General features: G+C 39.6%; 1 protein-coding gene across 1 annotated transcript in view; it reads left to right on the top strand.

The window, feature by feature from the left end:
• The window catches only part of Catspere (catsper channel auxiliary subunit epsilon), a 119095-nt gene that overhangs the window by 15845 nt on the left and 86431 nt on the right, over positions 1–16819 (top strand). Inside the window, exons 3-5 of the mRNA XM_028865499.2 lie at positions 3284–3357; positions 4068–4137; positions 14679–14746. Coding sequence (XP_028721332.1) covers positions 3284–3357; positions 4068–4137; positions 14679–14746 — 212 coding nt within the window. The remainder of the gene's footprint in view (positions 1–3283; positions 3358–4067; positions 4138–14678; positions 14747–16819) is intronic.

Here is a 16819-nt window from a genome sequence, read left to right as displayed (position 1 = left end):
AATACCATATCTAGCTCATTTCTCTCTTTTTAAAAATTGTATGTATATGAGTATCCTGCCTGCATATATGTATGTGCACCACCTGTCTTCAGTAGCCTTGGAGGCTTTGGAACCCCTGGAAGCTGCAGTTATAGGTAGTTAGTTGTGAGCTGTCCTTTGGATGCTGGGAACCAAACTTGGGTCCTCTACAAGGGCTCTTTTTTTTTTTTTTTCTTCAACTACAAGGGTTCTTAATGGCTGAGCTCTCTCTCTCTAGCCCCATAGTTCATTTCTCTTAATCTGTCTACTGACACTGATAATTTATGAATTGAAACATTGCTTATTTGTTTATTTATGATGTGTGTGTATGTGTGTGTGTGTGTACATTTTTCATTGTTATAAAGTTGTTTCCTCTGTGTAGCCTTTGTGTAGCCTTTCTCTTCAGGAGTCTGGTGAGTTTGAAAGTGTTAGGCCAGCCCAGCCAGCTAGAAATGCAAGCAAGTGTTAATGCTGTGCTCTTGAGACAGCATTCAGCTCCACGAACCTGATGTTGCTCTTAAGGCTATGAAGAGTATTTTCTCTTATTTAAAATTGATTACAGATGTAAATCATATCTACAACTTGCTATAATTAGTCAAATTCACAGGAAAATCTGACATTCTATTTTTATGATATAGATTTTGTTTCTTTATTGGAAAAAAATCTATTCATTTGTTTGTTTATTCAATTTACATGTGTACATGTTCATGTGTGTACACACATTTGTTCAGGTGTATATGTACATACATGTTCATGTAGAGGCCAGAGGTCAACATTGGATGTCTTCTTCAATCATTCTACACCTTTTAAAAAATGATTTGTTTGTTTGTTTGTATGAATGTTTTGCTTGCATGTATATATGTTTACCATGTATATGCCTCATGCCTGTAGAGGTCAGAAGAGGATGTTGGGTCCCCTAGAACTGAAGTCACAGTTGAGAGACATCACCAGGTCCTCTGCAAGAGCAACAGCTGCTCTGAACCCTGAACTGTCTCTCCAGCCCACTTATTATTATTATTATTATTTTTTTTTTTGAGACACAGTCTCTCACTGAAACTTGGCTTCTCTGATTGGCTAGACTAGCTAGGCACCAGTTATCAGGGATTCTTTGTTCTCTGCTACCACAATTCTGGGATTACAGATCTTACTCCCCTGCCCAGCTTTTTATGTGAGTGTTGGGGATTCAATTTAGGTCTTCACACTTGCATGGTAAGCACTTTACCAGCCAACTATACCGTCTCTCAAGCCCTGTAGGGAAATCTTTGTCTGTTTGTTTAATAACTGTAGGTCCAGGATGTAAACAGATGTTTTCTGTCCCAACTGCCTGTTCCCAAATACCCAGCAGCTGCTTCCCAAATTACCACACAGAGGATTATGTTAATTATAAATGTTCAGCCAATAGCGCAGGCTTGTTACTAACTAGCTCTTATTTTTAAGTTAACTCATGTTGCTTATTCATGCTCTGCTATGTGGCAGTCCTTTATTAGCATGGCACGTTCATCTCCTCCCTCTGCATCTGGCTGGTGACCCTCTTGACTCCACTCCTCTCCCTCCCAGCATTCCCAGTTTGGCTCTCCCACCTAACTTTATTGTGTTCAGCTTTTGGCTTGTCAGCTTGTTTATTAACCAATGAGAGCAACACATATTCATCACTTACAGAAGGATTATTCCACAGCACCAGGAGAAGCTGCAAAGAAATATGAGAAGTACCCTTCACTTAGTTCCTCTCAATAGTAACATCTTGTATAATTATCATAAAATACTCAACCCAGGAAACTAACATTGGCACAATATTGAATGTATTCAGATTAATTTCCTCATGCACACATTTGAACACACAGCTTGGTGCAGAAGCTGCTCTGGCACTTGAAGGCTCCTTGCTGCTGTTCTCATACAAGATACACTTGATACCTGCTCTCCAATCCTGTTCCCACAAGCTAGTTCTCCTTTTCTGTATTTCGTGTAAAAATGTTTACAGTTACATAAAACATCGTAACGCCCTTCTGTGGTGGGCTTTTTAACTACCATCATTCCAATCATGTCCATCCAAGTTGCTCATTCAGTAGTCCATCCCTCTTCTGCTTTGAACCAAGGGCCTCAAGCGATATAGCATCAAGCTGCATCTCTGTTCCATTTTAGACTCACTTCCTTTTATCTTTTACTTATTCTATGACAAGTCTATCCCAAACCCTCCTGTCACTTCCCGTTGCTACTCCCCCAACATGTTCCCTTACCACCTTCATTGTTGTTGATTTTTCTTAAACCTCTCTGAGTCCACTTAGTGCCACCTGGTTGGATGTCTACTGATTATGCTGGCTTGATCTTGTACAGGGTGGCCATAACTACAACAGTCATGTCCAGAAGACAGCACTTTACAGGACTCCTCTCCTTCTTCCAGCTCTCCACATCTTCCCATCTCCACTTCCTCAATGTTCCCAGAGCTTGTGGGGGTTTGAGGTGTCCCATGTAGGGCTGAACACTCAGCAATCCATTCTCAGGACTTTGACTACTTGTGATTCTCTGCATTAACTTCAGTGCTTGGGTAAATCTGTGTTCTTTCATAGATACCATATTTCTCATCGCCTCTTTTCTGGCAACTGTGTGATTTGACTGTGATGCTTTTCCTGTTGATTTTTCTCTCCAAAGGGATTTTATTTTATTTGTAATTAGATGTGTTATTATGTGCTTGGGGAGGGGCACATGCCATGGCATTCCTGTGAAAGCCAAAGGACAACTTTGTGTGTGTGTGTGTGTGGGGGGGGTGTGGTGTGTGTGTATGTATGTATGTGGTGTGTGTGTATGTGTGGTGTGGTATGTGTGTGTGGTGTGTGGGAGGGGATGTGTGGTGTGTGGAGGGATGTGTGGTGTGTGTGTGGGATGTGTGGTGTGTGTGTGTGGTGTGATGTATGTGTGTGTGGTGTGTGTGTGGTTTGGTGTGTGTGTGTTGGCATATCTGGAGGGCAGAAGAGGAAGTAGGATCCTATTAACTGGAGTTACAGTGACTTATGAGCCTGATAGGGATGCTGGGAACTAAACCCCAGTCCTCTGCATGAAAAGCAGTCTCTCCAGCCTCAAGTATATTGACTGCTGATGTGGGACAAGCAGTCCTTGTTTTTTGACATTGTGCTTTGCATAATATCAAAGGAACTGAATCTTAGTTGTTTTTTTAAAGCAATAAAAACCAGATAATTGAACCTACAACTGAACACCAAGATGAACAGTGTTTGTTTTGTTTTGTTAACATGAACTTTCATCTCCTTTCTAGATTGAGATAGAGTATGAAGGGCCGTCTTTTTCAATATGGAGATTGTCAAGAACTTGTAAAATTCAAAGCTTAAGGTAAGATGTTTTTTGCCATATATATGTATACACACATGTGTCTCTCTCTCTCTGTGTGTGTATCCATTTCTTCCCTACGATGTAAAAAATGACATTCATTCACATAATGCAGATGTTCAGACTCAAAGCCCTGACTTCAGGTAAAGTTCCTTCCACTAAGCACATGTGAAAAGAAAGGCTACCTTACTTTGAAAATGGAAGTAAAATGTGCTGTGGTGGTTTGAATGAGAATGTCCCCTCCCCTCCAATAAGCTCATATATCTGCATGCTTAGTCGCCAGTGGAACTGTTTGGAAGGATTAGGAGGTGTGTCCTTGTTGGAGGAGGTGAGTCACTTGAGGTGGGCCTGAAAGTTTCGAAAGCCCATGCCTGGCCCAGTGTCTTTCGGCCTGCTGGGTCTCAATATAAAGCTCTCACCTGCTGCTCCACTGCCATGCCTGTCTGCTCCCCACCATGATGATAGTAGACTAACCCTTTGAAACTGTAAGCAAACCCCCAATCAAATGCTTTCTTGTACAAGGGTTGCTTGGTCATGGTGTCTCTTCATAGCATTAGAACAGTGACTAAGACAGTTGTTATTTTAGAGTTTTGTTTTTTTTTTTCTTATTCTAGCATACAATTAAATTGTTTAAGCTTAAAAGTTGTGGGTGGAGTTTTAATCAGCCTCAAATACATTTTAATGACTTCTTCTTTGTTCTTTTTGAACACTAGGTCACCTAGGACAAAATTACATTGTACCGCTCCTGGCGTTCATTCTTTAAGACCTGAAGCCAAAAACCGAGTAAGTTGGTTTTAGTGACGTTTTATTGACTCTTGAAAACTAATCACTGTTACATTCTCATTTGGCCTTTCTAACACAAATTGTCTTAAATAGTCTTAGTCATAACTACAAATAAGAGCTATTTTAAAATTACAGTCACTCTGTCATTATTTTTTATCTCAGAGTATAAATTGTGAAATGATATCTGATTTTTACTTCAGTTTCCTTTTTTATTTGTTCATTAATCCATTCATGGTGCTGGGGATGAAACTAAGGGCCTTGTGCATGCTTGGCAAATACTGTACCATTCATCTAGCACCTCACCCCTACTGTTTGGCCTTGTCATCAGTTAAGTATGCTGGCATCCTGAATGGTAATGGTACTCTCAGGTGAATGTTGTGTGATATTTTGTTTGCGTTTGGACAATGCTTGCCTGGAGACCAGAGGGCAGAGCTAGCCACTAGTTAACCATAGAGGCCTAGCAGTGGTGACTCATGCCTTTAATCCCAGCACTTGGGATGCAGAGACAGGAAGTGATAAGGTGAAGTAGAGACAGGATCTCAGCCCTTGTGGTCAGAGGATCTGGAGAGATAGAAAGTCACTGGTGGCTGTTCCTCTGCTTCTCTGATCTTTCAGTTTATTACCCCGATATCTGACTACTGTTTTTTGTTTGTTTGTTTGTTTGTTTTTGTTTTTTCGAGATGGGTTTTCTCTGTGTAGTTTTGGTGCCTGTCCTGGATCTCACTCTGTAGACCAAGGCTGGCCTCGAACTCAACAGAGGTCCTCCTGGCTGTGCCTTCTGAGTGCTGGGATTAAAGGCATGTGCCACCACCACCCAGCTTGACTACTGGTTTTTACTGATAAGATTAATTAGATTAGTGCTTCATCTGTCATCCACCTTTTGGGGCACAAATTCACAAAAAAAGCCACTAGCCTATGGCTTTGCAGCCATTGGCACATACCGGAGCAGCATGCAGGGCTTTCCACCAGAGTCACCACCCTACCGGCTAGTACTTACCTTTTTTAACCCCAGGCCCTCTTAGTGAGTCTGGGGTTTTTCTGTTGCAGCCTCTCTACAGCAATCACCACAGGCACTTGGGCTCCAAATGCTACTGGAGTTGGCCTCTTTCCTGCAATCCCACAAGCAGACAGCTGGTTCTTTGGCTCTTTTTTCCTGTGGGTTGTGGGCTTTCCCCGGACCCACTCCTCCACTCCCAGCGACATGCTAGCAGCTGCAGCGGTCCTCAGCCAAGCTGTGCGCCTCCTGTGCTCTCCACTCCGACATGCTGCACAGCAGCAGTCAGCCTCACCCTTCACCCAGCAGCAGCAGCAGCAGCAGAGCTGGTGAGACAACTGGAAATTCTTAAAGCGAATTAGATTTAAAGAAAAGAGTTTTCCCCACATAAATAATGGGAAATGGTATTATGATGGAGGGAGTTAGGTCTCTGTATGATTACACACTGGATGGTTTTAAAATGAAACAATTAAAGGAGGGGATAATTAACTTAGCTATGATTTACATAATGTTAATTATAGTCATTATCAGTTTGATAATTCTTGTTTTATTCCTAAAAAAAGTTGGTTGATATGAGTGCCAAGATACAGGCCTTAGAAAAGGCTATATTGGTAATATGCATGCCTTACTAATAATTACTAAGGAGAATAATACAATTTTGACTGACAAGATAAAAGCTTTAGAAATATTCACTGCTGAAGAGAACAAAAAGGTGACTGATAATATGCAAACCTTAGAAAAATTTACTATTCAAAAGTTACAAGCCTTAGAAAAAAACTTATTTAAAACAGATAATAGAGATATTCAGAAACAGACAGAGGAATTTAAAGGAGAACCAACCTCAACATTACATTATAAAATTAGAGAGGAAAAGCCCAAGGTTATCAAACAACCAACCTTAATTTATCCAGTCTCCTTATGGGAACAATTGCCAAATGACAGATATCCCCAAGGCTATGTAAGAGCAGACTGGAATCCTGTGAAAATGTTAGATCTGAGGAGATTTAAGGAAGTGATAGTCTCATATGGTGTGCATTTACCTTTTGTGAAGCAGATGTTAAATTCATGGTCAACTAGTAACAGAATTGTCCTACAAGACTAGAAAGACTTAGTTACACAGTCTTGGAGCCTGATCCTCAATTATAGTAGAAAGATGAGGCTAGGACCATTAACAATGAAGTAAAGCTAGGGGTATTGAAATCTCCCAAGACCAACTTCTTGGAGACAATGATTATGCAGATATACAAAGACAGTCTCTATATGATGACCATATCCTGGTTCTATGCCATGCAGCAGCTTTGAATGCTTGGGACAGATTTGAAGAAGTCAAAAGGAGAACTGAGTCATTTAGTAAAGTTATACAGGGCTCAAAAGAAACCACTGAATTTTTACAAAGATTGACTTCAGCTGTAAATAGAAGGATACCAAAGTCAGAAGCTAGACAAATAATAATTGAATCTCTGGCTTTTGAAAATGCTAATCATGGGGCTGGAGAGATGGCTCGGAGGTTAAGAGCTCGGGTTCCTCTTCTAGAGGTCCTGAGTTCCCAGCAACCATATGGTGGCTCACAACCATCCGTAATGAGATCTGGTGCCCTCTTCTGACATGCAGGCAGAACATTGTATACATAATAAGTAACTAAATTTAAAAAAAAAAAAAAAGAAAATGCTAATTCATAATGCAAAAGGGTAATTAGGCCTTTAAAGGCAAGATCAGCACCCATAGAGGAATGGATCTGACATATAGTCAATATTGACGATGCTTGGATAGGAGAGGTGCTTTCTAGAGGTTTGAAGAAAAATCAAAATGTCAAGTGTTGTAATTGTGACAAACAAGATCACCTAAAAAGGGACAGTAAACAGGGCATTCCTAGAAACAATGTTTTTTCTAGGAATAATCCAAACAGAAAGCCCCTCCCTTCTGGAGTGTGCAGAAGGTGTGGCAAAGGCAGACATTGGACCAAGGAATGCAGATCAACAAGGGACAGACATGGTAACCCTTTGCCATTGGGAAATGCCTTGGGGGGCCTCTCACAGGCTCCCATGTCAAACTTGGTTCAGTCATTCCCTGTCACCATGGGGGAAACTCCTCCCCAGAGCAATTAAAGGACCTAATGCCTATTGTAAAAAAAAAACAAACAAACAAACCATACTGCCCTGGATGATAGAACAGCTTTAGAAGATAACACAAAAATTTCAGGAGAAACCATAAAGCAAATATTTTGGTAGACTTCCATAAATGATCAAAGACCAAAGCTAAAATATGAATAAATGACATTGTAATTAAATGTTTTGTAGACACAGAGGCAAACGTAACATTAATGCACCTGAATCTGGGCATCCAAATTTTTCTCTTTAGGAGGTAAATGTTCAGCTTTTAGGGATTGGAACTTTATTTCAGGTAAAACAAAGCATGAGATGAGTCAAATGTATAGGGACAGAAGGACAGAGAGGAAAATTATAGCCATATGTGTGTAATATAGCAATGAATTTATGGGGACAGGATTTGTAACAGCAATGGAATACCCAAATTAACATTCCTTCAATCTCAGAAACAAACCATAAACTAATGTATGTTTCTGGGAAAAATATTAAAAGGTATTATAAAGAACAGTCACCGGCCATTCAGGTTGTACAAAAACAGGGCATAACAGCTATTGATCATTCAAAGATACCAACGATTTAAAATGGTTGACTGACAAAATAGTCTGGTTGGAACAATGGCCTTTGACATGAGAAAAATGACAGGCCTTAGAACAGCTAGTACAGGAGCAGCTAAATGCTCAATATATTGAATCAATCAGTCCTTGGAATTCTCCTGTATTTGTTACTAAAAAGAAATCTGGGCTGGGCAGTGGTGATTTAATCCCAGAACGAAGGAGGCAGAGGTAGGCAGATCTCTGTGGGTTCAAGGCCAGCCTGGTCTACAAAGTGAGTTCCAGGATAGGCTCCAAAGCTACACAGAGAAACCCTGTCTTGAAAAACAAAAATAAAAACAAACAAACAAACAAATAAATAAATCTGGGAAATGGAGACTGTAACAGATCTAAGAGCTATTAATAAGGTGATTGCAGGCTCTTTATAGCCTGGAATTCCCCTGCCATTCCTATAGGGTGGTCTATAATAATTATTGATTTTAAAAGATTGTTTCTTCACTATAGTTTTACAAGAAAAAGATAGAGAAAAATTTTCTCTCATAGTGCCAAGTTACAATAATTACCAGCCTGTTAAGAGATATCAATGGAAGGTTCTCTCACAAGTGGATTAACAACTAAAGAACTGAGTAATTTGTTTCAAACCTTACAAGGTGACAAGGACTTAAATAGTCCAAGAAAATTATCAGCTGAAGCTGAGAGAGAATTGGCTTTAGTAGAAAAGAAATTCCAGGATGCATATGTGGATCATTTGGATTCAGAGCTTGATTGCATTCTGGGTATTTAACCTTCTATACATTCCCCTACAGGAATTTCAGTGCAGAGAGAATATAATATCTTAGAATGGAATTTTTTATCACATAAACATAGTAAGAAATGAATGACCTGTGTAGAAAAGGTTTATCAGTTGATTCTAAAAGGAAAATTGAGACTTCATCAATTAGCAGGAATACACCCAGCAGAAACTATAGTTTTTTTTTACTAATGCTGAAATTTCCTCTTTATGGGCAGAAAATGAACATTGGCAAAGAGTTTGCAGTATTTTTGGGAGATATTAACAACAAATATCCCAAAAGCAAAATAATTCAATTTATGAAGAGAACTAACTGGATTCTACCATACATTGTAAGGGGAACACCAACATTCTATACATTCTATATTGATGGCAGGTTATAAATAAGGAAATTTGAATAAAGTAACTCAAAGCCCTTCTGAGTCTCTACAAAAGTCATAATTATATGCTATTCTCATGGTATTATCAGATTTTTCCAGAACCTCTTAATATAGTTACTGACTCTCAATATGTAGAAGGAGGTATTTTACATATTGAAATTGCTGAATTTATTCCAGATGATATAAAATTTACTTTGTTATTTATTCAGTTACAAGAAATAATTAGAAATAGAACTCATCCCTTATATGTAACACATATTAGATCCTATACGGGTCTACCAGGCCCTCTAGCACAAGGTAATGATGAAATTGATCAACTATTAATAGGAAATGTGCTAGAAGCCTCAGAATTTTATTTAAAAAATACCATGTCAATAGCAAGGATTTGAAAAAAAGATTTTTCTATCACTTGGCAACAAGCCAAGGAAATTATAAGAAAATGGCCCACTTATTCCTTGTATAGGCAAATCCCACTACCTGCAGGAAGTAACCCAAAGAGTACTCAAAGAAATGCAACTTGGCAAATGGATGTGTTTCATTTTGTAGAGTTTGGAAAATTAAAATATGTATACCATACCATAGATACATATTCAAGATTTCAATGGGCAACTGCTTTGAGTTCTGAAAAGGCTGATTCTATAATCACACATTTGTTAGTAGTTATGGCCATCATGGGGATACCTGTACAAATTGAGACTGACAATGCTCCAGCATATGTCTCTAGTAAAATCAAACGGTTTTTTGCATATTATAACATAAAGCACATTACAGGTATACCACATATTCCTACAGGGCAAGAAGTTATAGAAAGCTCTAATCAAACTCTAAAAGATATACTTAATTAACAGAAAGGGGTAATAAAGACCTACAGAGATAGATTGCATAATGCTTTATTAACTTTAAATTTTCTAAATACTAATGAAAAAGGAATGACAGCTGCAGAGAGACATTGGATAATAGAATAAACTGCTGTATTAAATCAGCCTGTATACTTAAAAGATGTGTTGACCTCAGAATGGAAACTAGGATATGTGTCATGTTGGGGAAGAGGTTATGCTTTTATTTCCACAAGAGAAGAAAAGCTATGGATATCATCAAAATTGATGAAGATTAGATTCAAACAAAAGAGGCATCTTAGTTAGAAGTGGTGGTAGTTCATCTAACAGTATGACCATTCACTATAACTTGCCAAATGAAAACTCCCCAAAATTAGGGTTGGGGCAGGGAATTGTTTTTGTCTTTCCAGGAGAATAAAGGCATCCAGCTAAGGAGTCTGAAGACCACTGGACCAATGAGACATCTGAAGAAAAACGATGAATCATCCGGGGAAAATGTCCAAAAAAAAAAAAGAGTAAATAGGCTTATTGGTATATCTCATTTCCAACAGGATAAAATTTCATAAATCTTCCCAAATGTTTGTCTCTGCTGTTCTCTACAGACACATAATGCAAATGGTCTTTTTGTAGTCCCCATCCAATTAAAATTAAAGCTGGCTTTGGAGTTGGAGCATGGCTCTATCCTTCTCTAAACCCAAGCACTCTTGTTAAAAGGAAAATCCAAAATCTCTGTCTCATGTCAGAAGAGCTACCTGGTACGGGACAGAAGAAAAACCAAAATTAAGGGGCTATTACCACTAATCTCATGATCCTTTAGTTTTATTTTGATTCTTCAAAACTTTTGTTAAGGTATAATTATTATCTTAAAATTTATAAGATTAATATATTTTTTCAACTTTTTGTCATGATATTAATAGATTACATATAGATTACTAATTCTAGAAAAGGGCTTCATCTAGCTTCCTGTACATGATTTTGGGTTTGAATCTCTATCAGATAACTAGGAATTAAGTTTTTGTACTCTGGATATACATAACAAATTATGGTCCTTTAACCTTTTTGAGATCTGCTGCATATGACATTTACAATGTTTAAGTTTTCTGCAGTGAACCATGACCATGCCTAACAGCAACCTTTGAAAAAGGTTGGAGGTGGCCCACAACCTGGACTGTGGTAACAGCGCTAAGCTGACAAACACCACCTAAAGATTGGTTTTGAACTACAGACTGCTCAGGACAATTTCAATATGGCTAACTGAGATGGTCTAGCCTCACAGATTACTCTGGCCAAGACTTGAGATAAGCCCTGCACTTTCCCATTACACAGAGACTGGACAACAAATGATACAGCTAGCTCTCCCAGGACTTGACAATTATCTCGATTTTTTTCAAGGTCGTCTAAAGATGTCATTGCCCCCAGACAGCAGGAAGTAATTTAAGAACATGGTACCCATATTTCCAAGAGGTGGAATGGGTGGTTTTTGGTCATTCAATGGGTTATGGATATTTATCATTTAGGGGGGTTGGCTACAAGTTGTTATTGGTGATGGTCAGAAAAAATGCTGAACAAAAGATATTAGATTCAGGGATCTTGTTCTAAAAATGAAAAAGAGGGATATAGAAATACAATTAAAGGGTAGATTATTGAATCTACTTTTAAACCAAAAAAAAAGCAACTACTAGTTTTAAATATTTCACATTGGCTTGGATTTTTGTATATTGATACAAATTTGAGGTTATTTTTGTTATACTATATATATGTTATAAAAATGATAGGATAAAAATTTAGATTATTGAATCTAATTTTTTTTTATTTTACAATACCATTCAGTTCTACATATCAGTCATGGGTTCCCCTATTCTCCCCCCTCCCACCCCCTCCCCTTACCCCCAGCCCACCCTCCATTCCCACCTCCTCCAGGACAAGTCCTCCCCCGAGGACTGCGATCAACCTGGTAGACTCAGTCCAGGCAGGTCCAGTCCCTTCCTCCCAGACTGAGCCAAGTGTCCCTGCATAAGCTCCAGGTTTCAAACAGCCAACTCATGCAATGAGCACAGGACTTGGTCCCACTGCCTAGTTGCCTCCCAAACTGATCAAGCCAATCAAAACTGTCTCGCCTATTCAGAGGGCCTGATCCAGCTGGGGGCCCCTCAGCCTTTGGTTCATAGTTCATGTGTTTCCATTGAATCTAATTTTAAACCAAAAAAGTAACTACTAGTTTTAAATATTTTACACTGATACGGATTTTGTATATTGATACAAATTTAAGCTTATTTTTGTTAGAACATACTGTACATACATTTCTTCTCTTGTTCAAGGTCTTGTACCTATACAGCTCATCCAACAATGTTATGTAAATTTCTAGTCCTTGAAAGTTATTATTACAAACTATTTAGGATAATAAAGAAATGCAGGTCAGTAGTTAGTCACCTATTACAATCAAACTTTTAGTCATGTTAGGTATGTTTTCAAGGTCAACCAGAGATATACTTTATATAGGCAAGTGGTCTTCAAACACTTCAGAGACCTACAGAATATGGAATTTAAGATGATTTAATAACATAAGGATTTTTTTTTTAATGACAATGATACATGTCATCTCCTGGCAGCATCAATCTACTCCAAAGAAGATGATGGGTGTGGTGGCATTCCTGCTGAGCTGTACCTGGCCTGGCTCCAGAGAGCAACACCTAGCCCTAATTCATCTTTTGTTTAGCAGATACCTTTTGCTTCTCTTGTTGCCCTCTATGTGAATCTTGTCTTGGAGTTTCCCAAGGATACAAAGGCCTATGCAAAACTTGATTCAGGAAACCCAGAAAACCATGGTACCTGACAAATCAAGGAATTTGCACTTGGCATTGTATTGTTGGGATCCCCTTTCAGGTTGTTTTGAGCATATGGAAATTAACTGGCTAAACTGTAATGGAGAGAAATAAAAATGCCCAAGGCCAAGGGAAGGTGCTTCAGTCCTTCGAGGCTGGACCCCCCTGCAGCCAGGAAAGGCTAGATTCATTCTTAAGATGCCTCTGAGTCTTCATTCCATGGACCTGTGTGCACCCACACACCTGTGTCGCGACATTCAGTTGCAAATGGGCTTTGAAGAAACTCCATATGGAGTTTACTTTTATTGTGGCAAAAGTTAGCCACTGGGCAAGAAAGTGCCCTTGCATCACCTGTCCAAGTGGCCAAGCAGGACAGAAAAGAATGTGACTACCAAACTTTGCCAAGACAAGGTGGGACAGTCCTTCAAAAATCCTGCTTCACAGAAAAGTCTGTCAGATACTCTAGGCCTGCGGGTCGAAGATGGGTGCCCCAGCATTACAGAGGAACCTTGTGTGACTGTCCAGGCAGACAGCTGTTTCTGTCATTTTTTAAATTTTGAAGTTGTTTGCTCTGTACTTACTGTTTGCTCAGGTAATAAATACATCCTTCTCAGGTCTCTGATGGAGTTGAAGACTAGATAGCTGTACTTTTCCTTTTTAACAAATTCAGAAAAGACACACATAAAAGAGGTGTAAAGTGTTTAAGGTTGAAAGACATAAAAAGATAGTTTTGGGTTGGTAATGCAAGTTAGGATAGGAAGTGATTTAGGTGTAACACTTTGGACTCACCAAGATAGGATAGATAATGGAATATTTTCCCTCAATTTGTCAAATGCTAATGGACTAGACATTGTTAATGTAATTATTGCCTATATGTATTTGTATATAGCTATTGTACTTATTGTATATAGTTTTTCTATGTCAGTTAAAAACCTTCACTTTTCACGCCTTTAATCCCAGCACTCGGGAGGCAGAGGCAGGCGGATCTCTGTGAGTTCGAGGCCAGCCTGGACTACCAAGTGAGTTTCAGGAAAGGCGCAAAGCTACACAAGAGAAACCCTGTCTCGAAAAACAAAAAAAAAAAAAAAAAAAAAAAAAAAAAAAAAAAAAAAAAAAAAAAAAAACCTTCACTTTTTATTTAGACAAAATGGGGGAAAAGTGTGATATTTTGTTTGTGTTCTGACAAACAAAGCTTGCCTGGAGATCAGAGGGTGGATCTAGCCTCTAGTTAACTATAGAGGCCAGGCAGTGGTGGTGGCTCATGCCTTTAATCCCAGCACTCAGGAGGCAGAGACAGGAAGTGATAAGGCAGAGTAGAGACAGGATCTTGGCCTCTTTTGTCAGAGGATCCAGAGAGGTAGGAAGTGACTGTGGCTGCTCCCTTGCTTTTCTGATCTTCCAGGTTTTTGCCCTGATATCTGGTTCCTGGTTTTTATTGATAAGACTAATTAGGTTCATGCTTCAGATGAATAGGTCTCATATCACACATTCCAATGGCAATATCCAGGACCAAATGCAAACTGAAGATTTATCTTTTATTCTCCTTCCTTTTCTTCAATTCAAGAAAACCATCTGAATGCAAATGAATGAGAGTAATAATCTGCTCATTTGCAAAACAAACAGATAATTGTAACACCCAAAAGCATTTCCACACATTCCACAACAGATAGTTGTAACACCCAAAAGCATTTCCACACATTCCACAACAGATAGTTGTAACACCCAAAAGCATTTCCACACATTGCCAAACATACCCTGTCTTCTGGGCTGTTGAGAATCACTGATCCAGAAGATGAACAGATGTGTGCGTCCACGAGGGAGAAAAATAGGATAGACACAATAAGGACAGCAAGTTGCCAGACATCTCCGAAATTTGCCATTCATTCTAGTAAAAACAGAGAAACTGAGGCATTAAACACCTTCTGTATGTATGTTATTAATTCTAGTCTAAAATCTATTTTCCTGTACTCTCAGGTAAGTAATAGTTCCTCTGTGATGTTCAGGCTTATATTGGCATCTATTTCAAATTTAACATGTATTTTTTCTTTTGCATTTCTTTTTAGACTGAAGAGTCACGCAATCTGAATGTGGATAAATCTCATATTTGCTTCATGTGGTATTATACAGTTGAGTAAGTAATGCATAATACAAAGGTAATTAAGGCTTTTATTTAGCTCCCACTTGAAAAATCAATCACAGATTCATTATCCACATCATGATTAGCATACAAACCTTTATTCACCAACCAAGATGTCCTCAAATGTATTGCCAAAGTAGTATTGAATTAGTAGTTATAAAAATATCTGGGTTGGGGATTTAGCTCAGTTGTAGAGTGCTTACCTAGCAAGCGCAAGGCCCTGGGTTCGATCCTCAGCTCAAAAAAAATATCAACACAATTTGAACACTTACTACATCTACATATCTGTCTGTCTGTTTTTTTTATACAGGGTCTCTCTCTATACCTCTGGCTGGCCTGAACTTAACTTATAGACCAGGATGGCCCCCATTCTGTGACAGTCTTGCCTCTGCTTCTGGAGGGCTGTGACCTCACAGTGTACCATAATACTCAGCTTCATTTTTATAATTCTTTTTACGTTCTTTTTATCAATTTTCATAATGACCACAGATGTGTAAGAATAATTTTTTTTCTACTTTGAGACAGGGTTTTTCTGTGTAACTTTGCACCTTTCCTAGAACTCACTCTGTAGCCCAGGCTGGCCTTGAACTCACAGAGATCTGCCTGCCTCCCCCTCCCGAGTGCTGAGATTAAAGGCGAGCGCCACCACCACCCGGCCAAGAATAATTATCTTTATTTAATAGATAAGGAATGCTTTAGCACTGTGGTGAAGGCAGTGTACATTTTATGGATAGATGGAATGTACCTTTCTTTTTATCTACTTTACATCTGTTTTCTTCAAGGAAAGCGTCCTTCCTCTTCCATAATAATATTAAATGCATGTGACTTACATGGTGATAATGCCACAACCCACTTTTCATCAGCTGCATTAAGGACTGGCACGTGCCCCGGGCAAAAGCAATCGGAACACTGACATCTGCAGTAAATCATACTTTACTGCCGCTGGCTTCATTCTCTTCTTCCAGCGGTCCCTTAACGCCAACCTCCCCAGTCTCACTGAAAAGCGTGATTTGAGTCTCTGGTGCTGATGAAAACGCCAGGCTTCTGTCCTTGTTCTCGGTCACTAGCCTCTCCTCCATGGGTTCTGAAACTACTGAGCAATTGACAAGGGCAAATGCGGAAGGTAAAAAAACTCCTGGTTAGAGCTAGATTGGGAAATACGACCTTCCGCAGTGACCGAATGGGCTACTTTCTGCTTCTCTTGAAGGATAGAACTTGGGGGCTACCAGAGAGGAAAACCTATCTCAATGGGCTGAGTGCTTGTATCCCCCCTTCCCAAGTTCGTATTTTAGTAGTTGGTGTAGGGCTTTGGGGAGTGATTAGGTCATAAGGATGGAACCCTCATCGATGGGATTAGTGCCCTCATGACAGAAACTCCCTACCCTATTCATAGTGAAACACTATCGTCTATGAACTAGGAAGTGGCCTGCTCCGGGCAGTGAAGCAGGCAGCATACTGATGATGCACTTCCCAGCCAATGGAGCAGTGAGAAATTAATGTTAAAGCTGCCCACTTGGCGGTTTTCTTATAGCAAAACAAAGACAAACAAAAAACCTAAGATATCTGCCAAGAAACCCTGGGAATCACGTAATGGATTATCATTCTCACGTATGCACACTTGCTGCTTGATCCTAACGGCTCCCTCAGGGGAGGGGGTGGGAAGACACGGCTTCAACCGCACAGACACCGGGAGTCCCGTGAAGGCAAATAGCAGACTTGTTTACTCAATAACAGGGAAGGCCTTACATACCCTCCTCCCAGCACCCAGGCTGTGTCCTGATCTGGTGGCATTGCATGGTCATCCCTCATTGGCTGGGCACAATCAGGAGCTCTGACAGCACCTGTTGCTAGGCCCTCAGGCAGACTCCAGGTTGGCTCATAAGGAAGTACGTTATGTGCATGCCTTGGCAACTGGTTTGAGCCAATTTCCTTGACCCCATGGGTCTGTCCTACTACACACACTGAGCCCCAAGAGTTGAGACTAACCCACGATGAGCCTGCAGGCAGCCCTGAGCCAACTTACCTCTTCCACAAAGCCAAAACAGAAGTGCTATCCAGGGAAGTAGC

Source organism: Peromyscus leucopus, chromosome 15, assembly GCF_004664715.2.
Source record: "Peromyscus leucopus breed LL Stock chromosome 15, UCI_PerLeu_2.1, whole genome shotgun sequence".
Classification (NCBI taxonomy): Eukaryota; Metazoa; Chordata; class Mammalia; order Rodentia; family Cricetidae; genus Peromyscus; species Peromyscus leucopus.
This window is presented reverse-complemented; position numbering and strand designations above follow the sequence as displayed.